General features: G+C 33.7%; 1 protein-coding gene across 1 annotated transcript in view; it reads right to left on the reverse strand.

Moving 5' to 3' along the window:
• TACR3 (tachykinin receptor 3) overlaps positions 1-15199 on the reverse strand; it is an 88823-nt gene that overhangs the window by 43104 nt on the left and 30520 nt on the right. The window contains exons 2-3 of the mRNA XM_082389087.1: positions 1945-2133; positions 38-188 (exon numbers count right to left, since the gene is read on the reverse strand). Of these exons, the coding sequence (XP_082245213.1) occupies positions 38-188; positions 1945-2133 (340 nt within the window). The remainder of the gene's footprint in view (positions 1-37; positions 189-1944; positions 2134-15199) is intronic.

The raw sequence follows: 15199 nt of genomic DNA on the forward strand, positions 1-15199 counted from the left end.
TTTACACAAATGCTGGATAAATTATATGAAACAGTACCTTCCTTTTAGCCTTTAGCTGCTCATGATACTTGTCACAGGTGTCCCCTGGGATCTCTCCTCCCCAGAGAGTGATTCCAACAATGGTGTATGTGATACCCATGATGAGCAATGGGAAACAGTACACCAGTATAATAACAATAATATGGTAACTGTAAGAAATAAGAAAAATATGTGCTGAAGAGCGTATTGGAGTGAAATAGCAAGACTTTGAATGCGTTCCATTTTAAGTCATAATTGAACATGCCAAAGATTATTCCCACATTTTCTTTAAGTCCTCATTTCACAAATCCATCACAATACTATGCTATTGTCACTTACAATCATCCAAATGCTACCAGTTGATCTTTGCCAATCTTTACTTCGTGTATGAAAACTATAGCTGAACTGTAGTGCTCATTTAAACTACACACGTTCTCCCTTGCATAGAAGCTCAGGATGAGTGCCTTTTCTCTGCTTGGTAGTCATTGAGCTAACCTAATTAAATGTATAATCGGAGGAAAAGAGATGGTACAAATTAAACTGATCAATTGACATATTTTCTCCTATGTAAAACTATTACATATATCCTACAACATCAGTCATATTTGAAATAAATCATTCTTCATCCAAATGAAAAAAATGTGACTAGATGCTCTGAGTCACATTGGCATTTTTCCAAAGTCATGGTACATTTGATTGCATCATTAAATTTGGTAAATAATATACAGGTGTGTTAGTCACATCAAAATTATTATACTATAAATTATAACTAAATTTTGGGATTTCATAGCTTTCAATAAAAATTATAAGGATGCAATTAGGGAGGACTAGAAGGGCAACCAATAATATAATAGCCAAATTAGAATTTGTATAAACTTTTGGGTGGCTTCTACTATCTTATGAAGGCTTTAAAGTAATTAAAGAGTTTGGTATGCTAGTCTTCTCAATCCCAATTTTGTTTTGTTTTGTTTTTTTCGGTAAAGGGAATCTTAAATCTTCTTGACTTCTGTACCCTGATAGCTTATTAAGTATTAACTTAAAGCCAATGGGGAATTAAGTCAACAAATAATTTAATTTTATTATTTTGATTAAATTAATTTTGTTATCATACAACCTAAGAATTATTAATAGTATATAATGGATAGAATGCAGTCCTCAGTTTAATAACTGCTGCCTGCTTTTCCTTTAATAAGTACTTCTTAATGTTTTTCTTTAAAAATCTGGACTCTGAGTAGAGCAGAGTTTGATAAAATGGCTGCTTTAAAAGATGATCACTGTATTTGCGTCATTGGTTATTTTTAACGGAAAAAATAGTTCACTAAATAAGAATTTTTTGAAATAAAATTTAAATGGTCAGCATAAAAAACAAAATGCAAACAATTGAACAATTATGTTTTTTTCATTTGCTTTTCTTAAGGTGGGTTCAAATTATGAAATATCAAATTCTATCATATAGCATTCCTATTTCCTTTCTAACCTAGTGCTTAAGTTTCTTTAATGCTAAAACAAAGGAACACAACCAAGAACCTACTAAGACTTCCTTTCCCTTCAGCCAGGCTTCTTAAAAGAGCAATCTACACCTTTGGGTTTCAGTTCCTCCCTTCTGGCTCGTTTCTCAGTGGATAACAACCTGGCTTTCCTTTGCACTTTCATTTCCAGTGATCTTATCCGCTCCTCCAGAAACTCTCCAGAGCTACTCCACATAGAGGTCTTCACATTTTTCCAGTTAGAAACCTTTGTAACTTATACAAACTAATTGACTATATCATATTGTAGTATAGTATTTTTACGTGTCTCTTTCCCAAGTAATGTGTGAGCCCTTGAGGAAAATGTCTATGGCTTATCTATGTAATTGTTGCTCCCAACCTGTAGTTCATTAAGTGTTCAATACATTTAGTTGAAAATTGTAATAGAGCGTTAACTTACGTGAAATGTTGTTTGGGACCTTCTGGCCATTGCACATAGCAAAGAGTACGGCCCGGCATGACTTTGGTTTTGGAGTAAAGACACTGAGGGAAGGCAAGTAGAAATGCTAGAATCCAAATACCTCCAATGACAATCTTGGTTGCAGTTGCAGACAGTCTGGGTTTCAAGGGATCAATAATGGCCATATACCTATATAAAAACAAACAAAACCATTTTGTTGGCCATCTTGTTAGTGGAGTTTAAAATGAGTTTCAGAGGAGTTTCTAGGGTCAGGGTTATCTCTTCTGGTAAACAAACTGAAAAAGATTTTGCTTGTATAAAGGCAGCATAGAATAATTATGGCATAGTCTTAGGAATCAGGTAGATCAAGGTTCAAACCCTATCCTGTCACTTATTTAACTTTTTGAACTCCATTATTTTTAAAATAGAAATAAGAACACCCCTCTCTTAGTGGTGAAGTAACGATCAATAGAAATAATGTAAGTGAAAGGTATTGATTATTTGCTGCTGTGCCTAACACATTATCAGAACTCACATGTCTGCTGGATGGAATTGGAAAGATGCGTATTAAGTGCTTAAAAATATGAATTCTGTACCCCAAGACCTCCATTTTTCTTTTGTATGTTTAACTTTTTAAAAAGAAAATTCTAGACAACTAATATGGATAATGTCTACATGATTGACAAAATGAGGAATCCCTCAGAAGGATATTGTCAACATAGCCATTTAAAAGCATCCAGAGACAAGTTCAGGGTTTAGATAAGGATGAATAAATCAAGTTTGACTGAGGCTATGCTTTCCTATTACCTCTAAAATTGAATTCATACTGTATCATATAAATCTCATAGTATTTATCTATGTAACTATATATAACATAATTGTTATAGGAAAATATATTTAAGGCTCTAAAATATTTACATATGATTTTTAGAGTGCAACTTTTTGAGAAATTAGAAACTGTTTGAATATGGTAACAGAAGTCAAGCTTTATTCACTTGGTAAAATAGTAAGAATATGTCTGGGAGAATTAAATTCCAGTTTTAAACTGGATAAAATGGCTAATTGCCAAATTATGGCTAATACTCAGAGTAGAAAATAACATACATCAAATGAATTATATTTTGGCATTTCTATCAATAAAGCACATTATTTAATTGTATTATTTTTACTATTGGCCATTTTGTGTTTCTCAAATATATTTTTATTTATGAAAATTTTTCAAAGGTAATATTTTTATCAAAGAATGAGTATTACTTAAACCAAAAACATTTAATCTTATGAATGTAACTATTTCAAAATAAGGATAATTCATTAATTTGCTTACTGCTCTTTGCTTTTGTAACTATTAGGCAGAATTAGATTTTCAGTAGATATATTGGAACTTATCTACCTACTATTCATAATATTAACTTTAGTTGTAATTTACTTAAAGGAAGTACTCTTAATTTATTATGTATGACAGCTATTAGGCAAAAGTGAATGTTAGATATGAAAAAAATAATCATAAAATGGTACCTTGGTTTAGGGAAATAAAGTGAACCATACAAAGAAAATAAAATACACATGCTTGAAACTGAAAACTGTTCAAAATTCACCTCTCATGCTTATGTTGGTAAAGATAATAATAGCAACATATATTGATTGCTAAGCATGACTAGACAACTTATTGCACACAATATATATACATATATATACATTTAGTATCCAGAAAAATTCAATAAATTAACTAATATTATCTCTATTTTACAGAAAAGAAAACTGAGGCTTAAAGATTAAGTAAATTGTTTAAAAATGTCCCAAATAGTAAGAATTGGAATTCTAAACCAGTTCTGCCAATCCTCAAAGTCTACATAGGTACAGATTATGGCTTTGAATATAACCATTCATGTAAGGAATTGTGGAAGAGAAAGAAAAATATATAAGGTAGATGCCTTGAAGAGAATCAGAAGTCGCATCTTGTCTCTAAATTCAAAAGCATTTATGTGCAATATTAAAGACGGAAGTCAAATATATAAAGGCAATAATTGTGATTGGTCATTTCTGTTCCCATTGCTATGGACTATAAATCACCATAGCATTTCTCTCATTACATTGAACTGTTGCTTTATGGTGTTTCCAGAGTCAGACACAGTACTTATCAATAAATTTTGTTGTACTGAACTGACTATTCCTCAATCTTATCATAATCTTTGCTTTTTTGCTTGCCTGGAAATTTGTGAATGCTATTTGAATATTTAGACAGCTGATTTTTTGAGACTGTAATGAGAAGTTGAGTGACGTGAGCAGGTTTAGAGTCTTGTACAGCTACTACAGCATGGACACTTCAAAATAAACTGCAAATTTCTTATTGATTTTTTTGTCAATTAGTTTAACGTTAGAGAAATTCTTCCCTGACAGGTAGAATATTGTTTTATTTGAATTGTATGGAAACAGTCAATTTATGTTCTCACTAACTAACACGTTAGTGAAAGTAGAAATTTTGAAACTTCAAGCTGACATTTTTGTCATTTCTGGTCTGATCTGTTATTCATTCATTCAGCCAACATTTCTTGGATGTCTACTGTAGTATCCCAGATACTGTAGTAATACAACAATGAGAAAAAATGACCTTCACAGAACTCACAGTCTAGTGAAGTAGATAGATACTAATGAAATAATCTCACCAATAAACATAAAATTACAAATATAATAAGTGTTACAAAGGCAATGTTTATGGCTGTGTGAGTGCATTTACTGGGGAAAACATTTAGATTGTGAATCAGTCTTCCCTAAGAAAAGCATTCTGGGTTGAAACTTGAAAGGGTGACTAGGCAAGGTAGCAGAAGGGTGAGGGTTGCCAAGATTTCTGGGGGAACAAACAAGATGTGAAAAACTCCTGTGTTAATGGTGGGTTTTTATGGGTTGAATTGTGTCCCCCTAAAAAAGGTACATTGAAGTCCTAACACCCAATATCACAGAAGGTGACCTTATGTGGAAATAGAGTTTTATATAGGTAATCAAGTTAAAATGAGGTCATTACGATGGACCCTAATTCAATATAAGGTGTAAAGGAGAACTTTGGAAACAGAGAACCACACAGAGATTGCCACATGAAGATGGAGGATTGAGTGGTGTATCTGCAAGTCAAGGAATGCCAAAGACTGCCAGCAATCCACGAGAAGTTAGGAAGGGGCAAGGCAGAATTTCCTCATAGGTTTCAGAGGGAGCATGGCCCTTGCCAACACCTTGATTTCAGACTTCTAGCTTCTAGAAATGTGAGACATAAATTTCTGTTGTTACTCAGTTTGTGCTAGTTTGTTACAGTAGCCCTAGGAAACCAATTTGATGGGTAAGGGTGGGTGCATTGTGCACTTGAGGAACTAAGGGCTAATGTAATTGAAATGCTGAAAGTGAAGGGGGAAAGTGATTTGAGACAAAGTTGTAGTTCAGGTTATAGAATTTTGTCCTCTGGAAAGTAATTGAGGTGATTCAATCAGGAGGGGAGAGTAATCAGATTTTAATCTGGAAAATGGATTGAAGGAGGGAGATGATAAGTTACCTCATTATTGTTTTGGTTTGGGTGAGAGATGATTGCTGCTTGGAATAGAGTATTACCACTGGAGATTGAATTACATTAATGATTGAGGAAAACAAAGAAATGTTGAAATATTGTAGAAAGGGAGAGCCAGTTGACCAAAGAGGTAGGTAGAACTTCCAGGCACTGCTGAAGACCAATTTGAAATTGGTGATTTAGAATTCACTGTGGCATCAACATTTCCTATTCTGTGGCTCTCTCCTGGAATAATAATTTGCTCAACAGTAGGCGTGAAGCAAATGGATCCTTAGGGTCAAATAAATACCCTCTGGACCTTGAGAAGAAATGATCAAACCCAGGATACAATCTCACTCAAATGATTGTCAGTACTTTATTCTTCCTTTAAAGAAATATATATCTTTGATATGATCACACTAGATTTTCCTAGGTGTTTGTCTGAGCTTCTCATTACCATTCTTCCCCACCAAATAGATTCTCAAATACATTAGAGTCTCCTTAGTCTGACTGTTTCACAAAGAATAGCTAAGATTGGATTCTTTCCTCTTCCAATTAGCTTATCACCTAAACAAGTTTTAAAGTCAATTTTGTTGTCTTTCATAGAGGAAGAAATTCTCAGAAATATCCATCAGAAGCTCACATTACAATGCCATCTTTTATTAGTTTTCCTTTTCACTCTAATACAGGACCAATTTCCTTTACCATGTACTTCTTTTCCTGACATAATTGAAGGGGTCTTTTTCATCAAAAAGATGATGTCTTTTGCAAAACAATTTTTTGACATAATTTTACTACTCTCAGTAAGTAAGCCTTTCCATTTTGTAATTGTTCGTGGTATATGGTATAATTTTTCCTTTTGGTAGCATTTTTATTAAGCTCTGTTTCTGGATCTTTACATGCTTATATACATTTAAAATTTTTGGTATAAAGACAGAGTGCAGGGCTTCCCTGGTGGCGCAGTGGTTGAGAGTCTGCCTGCCGATGCAGGGGACACGGGTTCGAGCCCTGGTCCGGGAGGATCCCACATGCCGCGGAGCAACTAAGCCTGTGCGCCACAACTACTGAGTCTGTGCGCCTGGAGCCTGTGCTCCGCAACGAGAGGCCGCGACAGTGAGAGGCCCGCGCACCGCGGTGAAGAGTGGCCCCCGCTCGCCACAACTGGAGAAAGCCCTCGCACAGAAATGAAGAACCAACACAGTCAAAAATAAATAAAGAAATAAATTTATAAAAAAAATAAAAAAGACAGAGTGCAGTCTTCAGATGTTTACTTGATTATATTAAGTAATATTTGCCTGAAGTAATATAGATTTTACTGTTTTCCAGTTTGCTTCTGGCCACAGTAGACACTGCTTTAGTCTGTAAATTCAGGATCCTATAATCTGAAGTGAGGAGATGAAGCCTTAGGAAGGAGCACTTGGTAAGAGATATGTATACAGCTGGAGACTTAGCCAATTTGCAGCAATCCTGAAAGGCAAGAGTGGTAGATATATCCCATAGGCACTCTTCTTCCTCCCATCCCCTCCAGAGGTCTCCCATTAGGAAAAGCCAAGAAGAGACCCAAGAGTGAGGGACCCTATTGATACAGTCAGTCTACAGAAGTAGTCAGCCTGGTGGGCAGGGGCAGAAAAAAAGAGTGGAATAGATAGTGAGTAGATATGAACTGAAAAATGGAAATTATCCAGCTCAGATAATAATTTCATGTTTTTCACACGCTAGTTTCCTTGCTGAAGTGATTTTTCTTTTGCTTCATGTGTTATTCTAAAGTTCTATGACTGGAAAACTTCTAACCATCCTTTAATTTCCACTCAGATTACAGACTGATCACTATAGATTCTTCCCCTCTCTCTGTGCAGAGTTAGTCTTTACCTCCTCAGTGCTGCAACAGCATTATGCGCATAATGATTTTAGCTCATTGGAGATACGATTTATTCTTCTCTGTGTTCTGTAGCACCTAACAAAGTATCTATAGTAGTCAAAATCATTGTCGAATAGTGACTGCAAATAGTTGTTGAATATCTGGACAGATGGATGGGTGAATAATTGTTTACAAAAAAAACTTCAGCGTGTACACAATTTTTAAAAGGAACAGTTTTCTTAACTTTGCTAAATGGGAATAATAAACATGGCGTAGAGTATGATTATGAGGTTAAAATGACATTACATAACACAATGTATTCAAGGAGACTTAGGTAATATCAGGCACAGTAGACACTCAACCTAAATCACTCTAAAACTATATTGAATAAAATGAAATTAACACTTGAGAATTTTAAAAAATTTGTTGTGGTAAGCTCGAGACAAAAATAAGCAAAGATAACTTATTTAATGTGGTTCTTAGCTAGTTGTGATCAGAGTAGAAAGAAAAATAAGTTCACGCCAAAATTCTGATCTAAGGATTAAAAAAAACCAAACTTCTTTTGATATTGTTTTAACTTTTCAACAGAAACTGTTCCATCAGGGTAGTGCATTATAGGTTATTTCTCTTTCAAATCTCTCCTTTTAGAAGAATTTCTTGTATGGAGAGTACTATGGTCTTCTATGTAACATCAGTCAGGGCAACTAGTGCTCAGTGGTTCAATGATTAAATAGAAATGTTCAATGTTATACTTGGAGCCTCTGTAAGTTCTTTGGGTGCACTAGGAATTAATTTCCTTCAATTATGTTTAATATGGCCTATACCATATTAAACTCCTTTTTGAAGTGGCCTGTGGCAGTTCCACTCTGTTATCCTTAAACTCAGAAAGATGATGTTGTCCATCAAGCAGAAGGAGTACCCAATCTTCAGGTATTTAAGCTGTGATGATGTAAATGCTTATTTAACTGTGCAAATGGAAGAAAGAAGGTATAGATAACCTCTAAACTGGGATAATAATATATTCTTGGATATATACTTAGATAATAAATATATTCATAGCATCTAGGATAATGACTGCACGTATTTGGCACCTGATACATATTTATTGTATGACTAAATTAATGAATGAATGGAGGTGATTTTTAAAATTGTTTTTCAGTCATTTTCTATCATTGAATAATTTGTGCTCAAATTACCTTAATAAGATATCATGAAAATATAATTAAAGAGAAAAATCAGATATGAAAAAAAAAACAGCAAACAACAGCAACAATAACAACTACAAAAAAAAGAAAGAAAGAAAAGAAATAAAAGGCATCCAGATTCAACAGGAATACTGTCTTTATTACTGACAGAAGTAATACTGTTTTTATTAGCAGATGAAATGATCTTCCTAAGGAATCCTCAAAACCCCAAACCCATTAGAATTCATAAGTTCAGCAAGGTCACAGAATACAAGTTCAATGAATTGTATTTCTATATACTAGTTATGAACAATCTGAAAATGAACTTCAAAAAAGTCTATTCAGTAGCACCAAAAAGAATAATTTAATAAATATAGGAAGAAATTTAATAAAAGAATGGAGACATACATTGAAAATTACAACGCATTGTTGAAACAAATTAAAGAAGACCTCAATAAATGGAGAGACAGTCCATGTTCATGGATTGGAAGACTCAATATTGTTAAGCTGACAATGCTTTCCAAATTGACTGAAAAATTCAACAATTCCTTATAAAACTTCCTATTCTAATTCCAGAATTTAAAAAACTGATCTTAAAAATAATTTGGAAGTACAGACCTTCTAGAATAGTCAAAAAATTTGAATAATAAAAACAAAGTTGAAGGACTTATACTTTCCAAAATTTATTACAGGGCTACAGTAATCAAGACAGTGTAGTACTGGCATAAGAATAGACATGTAGATCAGTGAAGCAAAAATATCAAGAGTCCGGAAATAAACACTTACATTTATGTTCAATTGATTTTTGACAACTGTGCCAAGGCAATTTAATGGGGGTAAATTGTATTTTTTCAACAAACAGTGCTAGGACAATTAGATATCCACATACAAAAAGATAAATTATACTGTTATCTCACACCACACATAAAAATAATCTCCAAATGTATCACATATAAATGTGAGATCTAAAACTATAAAACTATCAGAAAAAAAACATAGAAATGAATTTTCACAACCTTGGAATAGCTAATGATTTTTTAGAACTGACTACAAAAGCACAAACAATAAAAGAGAAAAATGATATGTTGTACTTCATGAAAATTAAAAATTTTTGTTTTTCAAATATGAAATGAAGAAAGTAAAATGACAAACCACAGACAAGGAGGAAATATTTGCAAAGAATATGTCCAGTAAAGGACTTGTGTTCAAAATACACAATAACTCTCACTATTTAATAAGAAGACATATAACCCAATTAAAAACAGAGAAAACAATTTGAAGTCTATGCAAAAGACTATATGTGATATAAAATGATTCCATTTATATCAAATTCCAGAAAAGTCAAATCTGTAACAGGAGAAAATAGCTTAGTGGTTGTCTAGGGCTGCGCGTAGAATGGGGAGTGACTACAAAATTGGAAGTGAGGTTTCTTTTTGAGGTAATGGAAATGTTCTAAAATTATATTGTGTTGATGGTTACATAACTAAAAACTTACTAAAAATCATTAAATCATATACCTAAAATGAGTATATTTTATGGTATGTAAATTATAACTCAATAAAGCTGTTAAAAATAAAATCTTAATAGTAAGAAAACAAACAATCCAATTTAAAAATGGGCAAATGGCTTGAATAGGCACTTCATCAAAGAAGATGCATTAATGACAAATAAGCACATGAAACTTGTCTAATATAAATATCCATTAATGAAATGTGAATTAAAAGCACATCAAGATACACATTAAAATGGATAAAATTAAAACAAAAATACTGACAATACAAATTGCTGATGAAGATCTGGAACAAGTAGAACATTCATACACTGTTGGTATGAATACAACATGGTATAGCCGCTGTGGAAAACAGTTCCACAGTTTCTTATAAAGTTAAATATACATTTACCAAATGGCCCAGCAATCCCACTCCTACTTATTTACTCTAGAGAAATGAAAACTTGTTTTCACACAGAAATCTTTAATGGATGTTTATGATCTATGAATAGATCATAATTGTTCAAAACTAGAAACAACCCAAGTATACTGCAAAGGGTGGATGAACAAATAAACTTCGGTGCCTCCATACAAAGAATACCCTCAGCAATATAAAACGAGCAAACTTTTGATACACTCAACAACTTAGATCTCAGAGATGTTATGGTGAGTGAAAATAGCCAGTCTCAAAGTTCACATATTGTATGATTATATTAATATGATATTTTCCCAAAAAGACCAGACTACAGTGGAGAAAGATAAATCAGTGCTTCCCAGGTTTTAGGGCAGAGAGAGGGTATGAATACAAAGGTATAGCATGAGGGAGTTTGTTTGTAGTAATGAAATTGTTCTGTGTCCCGATGGTGGTGACTGTTGCATGAATAGATTCATGCATTAAAAATCCTAAATCTGTACATCAATTAAAGTCAATTTTAGTACATGTTAATTTAAAAATGAAATAAAGTTACGTAATTAAAATTTACATTTCCACACATCATGGGATCAAATTTGTGACTTCTAATCATATTAGACATTCTTGGTGTTAAAATGTTTGTGTGAAAGGGGTTACCATGTAAACACTAACCAAAGAAAAGATTGGCTAGAGACTGTCATACAGAGTGAAGTAAGTCAGAAAGAGAAAAACAAATATTGTATATTAACACATATATGTGGAATCTAGAAAAATGGTACAGATGAACTGGTTGCAAGGCAGAAATAGAGACACAGATGTAGAGAACAAACATATGGACACCAAGGGTGGAAAGCTGGTGGTGGGTGGTGGGATGAATTGGGAGATTGGGATTGACATATATATACTAATATGTATAAAATAGATAACTAATAAGAACCTGCTGTATAAAAATAAAATAAAATTCAAAAAACATCACAAAAATTAGGCTTTAAGGCATGAGGTGTCACTAAATGTAAAGAGGGACATTTCATAATGATAAAAGGGATAAATTCATAGGAAGGCATAGCAGTCCTAGATTTGTATAAATAATTGCTTCAAGATATACAAAGCAAAATGGACAAAACTAAAATGAGAAATACATTCCCAGTCATAGTTGGACTATCACACTTTTCTCAATAACTGATAGAAGAAGACAAAACAACAACAACAACAACTAGTAAAGATAAAAAAAGATTTGAACATAACAAATGTGATGTAATTATAGAGGAGCATTCATTATTTCAACAATTCTTTCCATTTATTTTGAAACGTTGTATATGTTGCTTGTAGTTTTTCATTTTTTTTTTGTTTTTACTGAATGAACCCTTTAGAATGTTCTCCCCTAAAAATTAGCAAATGGAAAAATTAACAAATTAAACATATCCAAATAGAAGATGAATGGAAATTACTACGCAAAGGTAATGAAGCTCAGGATGAGTTGTATGGAACAGGTTACAGCAAAGGCAGAACGATTGTCCAGGTTTCTACAAGTAAATCAACAACAGAATAAAAGAGTAATGAGGAAGCATATGAACATTTAGATCTTTCTACAAAGTAAAATTGTGGAAGAATAATTTTGTCCTGCTTTATAGAATGTTACATTTTCCCCTCAGATTATTAAATACACATTTTGGAAATATAGCAGAGGCCCCTCACAATACTGTGAGTTACTTCCAGGAACTGGACCATGATCCCACTGTATATATCAGAGAAACACCCCCTCAAGATTCTAGCAGGATGAAGGGGAAAAGGACTATATTTAAACACATCAAAGACTATTCTTCTTAACACAGATGTTTCTCTCCCTTTAGATGGGACAGATGTCTAGAGTAGGTTAGAGTTGGCTATTTCCCTTCACCCAAGTGGAAGGCTGATGCAGCTGGACTGGAGTATATCCTCCCCTCAGGACAGTTAGTCTCCAATAATACCCCAGCAGATTAAACTCTGGCCAACTAGTTTCCTCTGAGGGCAGTCCTTGTTAAGAAGAAGTAAAAAACAAACTTATGGTTATCACGGGGGAAAGAGCAGGGGAGGGATAAATTGGGAGATTGGGATTGATATACACGCACTATACTATATGTAAAACAGATAACTAATAAGGACCTACTGTATAGCACAGGGAACTCTACTCAATACTCTGTAATAACCTATATAGGAAAAGAATCTAAAAAAGAGTGGATATATGTATATGTATAACTGATTCACTTTGCTGTACAGCAGAAACTAACACAACATTGTAAATCAACTTTACTCCAATAAAAATTTAAAAAAAAATAAAGGGAGAGAAAAAAAACGAGAAACACTTGTGAAGTTCACAGAACAGAGGCATAGGCTCACTAAATGACTGAGACCTAATTATAGGACTCTAGAATGCTTCCCCTTCCTCCATACTTCACCACCACATTACTAACAGTCTATTTAGAGCAGTTCCTTTTACCCAGAACATCATGTTCAGCTATCAAAAGACAAAGAAAATAAAACAAAACAAAACCTGAAGAGATGAGGCAAGCATCAGAACCAGGCATAGAAGGGATGTTGGAATTATCATACTGGGAATTTAAAACAACTGGATTAATATCCTAAGGGCTCTAACTGATAAAGCAGACAGCATATAAGAATAGCTGGGCAATGTAAGCAGAGAGATGGAAATCCTAAGAAAGAAAGAACCAAAAGAAGTGCTAGAGTTGAAAAACTCTGCAACAGAAATGAAGAATGCATTTGATGGGTTTATTAGTAGACTGAGCATGGCTGAAGAAAGAACCTCTCAGCTAGAGTATATATAAGTAGAATCCATAAAAACTGAAAAGCAAAGAAAACAAAGACTGAAAAAAACGGAAGAGAATATCCAAGGACTGTGGGACAACTACAAAAGATTTAACATATGCATAAGGTTCCCAAAAGGTTCCAAAAACCTTAACAGACACCTCACCAAAGAAGATATGCAGATAGTAAGTAAGCATACAAAAAGATGCTCCACATCATACATCACCAGGTAAATGCAAATTAAAACAACAATGAGATACCACTACACACTTATAGAATGGTGGAAATCCATAACACCAGATGCTGGAAAGGATGTGAAACAACAGAAACTCTCATACATTGCTAGTGGGAATGCAAAATGGTTCAGCCACTTTGGAAGACAGTTTGGCTGCTTCTTAAAAAGCTAAACATACTACTACCATATGATCCAGCAACAGTCGTGCTCCTTGGTATTTACCAAATAGAGTTGAAGATTCATGTCCACAAAACAAAACAAAACAAAACAAACAAAACAAAAACCCACAAAAAACCAAAAAACCAAAACAACAACAACAACAAAAAACAAACAAAACCCTGCACATGGATGTTTACTGCAGCTTCATTCATAATTACCAAAAACTTGAAAGCAACCAGGATGTCCTTCATTAGATGAACGAATAAACTATGATATTGGTTTGGCCAAAAAGTTCGTTCGGTTTTAAGTAAAACTAAAAGGCACATTTTTCACTTTCACGAATAACTTTATTGAACAACGTATTCACTAACCAAACGAACCTTGTGTCCAACCCAATACATCAGATGATGAAATATTATTCACTGCTAAAAAGAAATCTGGTATCAAGCCATGAAAAAACATCAACAAATCTTAAATCCATATTACTAAGTGAAAGAAGTCAATCTGAAAAGGCTACGTATTGTTTGATTCTAACTATGTGATTATGGAAAAGACAAAACTATGGACACAATAAAAAGATCAGTATTTGCTAGGGGTTCAAGGGAATAGGGTTGAATAGGCAAAGCACAGAGAATTTTTAGGGGAGTGAAAATACTCTGGAGGAGACAATAATGATGGTTACATGTCATTACACATTTGCCTAAATGCATTGAATGTACAACACCAAGAGTGAAGCCTAATGTAAACTATGGACTTTGGGTGATTATGATGCGTCAGTTAGGTTCATCAGTGGTAAAGAATGTACCACTCTGCTGGGAGATGTTGATAACAGGGAGGCTATGCATGTGTGGGGGGCAGAGGATATATAGGAAATCTCTGTACCTTCCCTCAATTTTGCTGTTAACCAAAAATTACTGTAAAAGTAAAGTCTTAGAAAAAAATATAAAGGTATCATGAGTAGTTTGAATAGTGTTTACTTTATTCTTTCATATAACATATGCAGAGCCCACATGTTTTCTATACCTTGGAAGAGTGTTGTACTCCTTTGTGAGTTTGAATCAGCTTCCAACATTTTATCCTTGAACTTTGAAAGTGGTGAAGTATCTGAGAGGGTTTTTTTTTTTTCATATGAAGATTTTTGCCAATTCTCTTCCTCTGGGACATCTTCGTCATTTGTCACTATCATTTTCCTCATTCATGTTGATAAATTCACCTTCACTAATTTCCTCTGGCTGCATATTTAGAGTCTCTTGTAAAGTGACTGTCAACATTCCCTTATTCAGCTATTCTTCTTCATCTTCACCTATATTGGATTTGAATTTCACTTTCAGTGTTATCACTTTTTATTTCTTCCTCTTTGTTGGCAAGTCCTTCTCTTGATTAGCCATTTTTCTAAGGTGTCATTTGAGTTTATCATTGAAAGACAATGAGGCAATGCAACTATGTGCTTTGCTGTCTGTGCATGAACTGACTAAGATAATCAGTGACCAATCAGTAACAGATTTTGAAAAATAGGAATATGATTGGTCACTGATTATGAAGTGCATCTGTTATTTGTGGAGTGATTCATGAGAGCTTAAGAGCTAG

This window comes from Balaenoptera borealis, assembly GCF_965194805.1.
Source record: "Balaenoptera borealis genome assembly, chromosome: 4".
NCBI classification, from domain to species: Eukaryota; Metazoa; Chordata; class Mammalia; order Artiodactyla; family Balaenopteridae; genus Balaenoptera; species Balaenoptera borealis.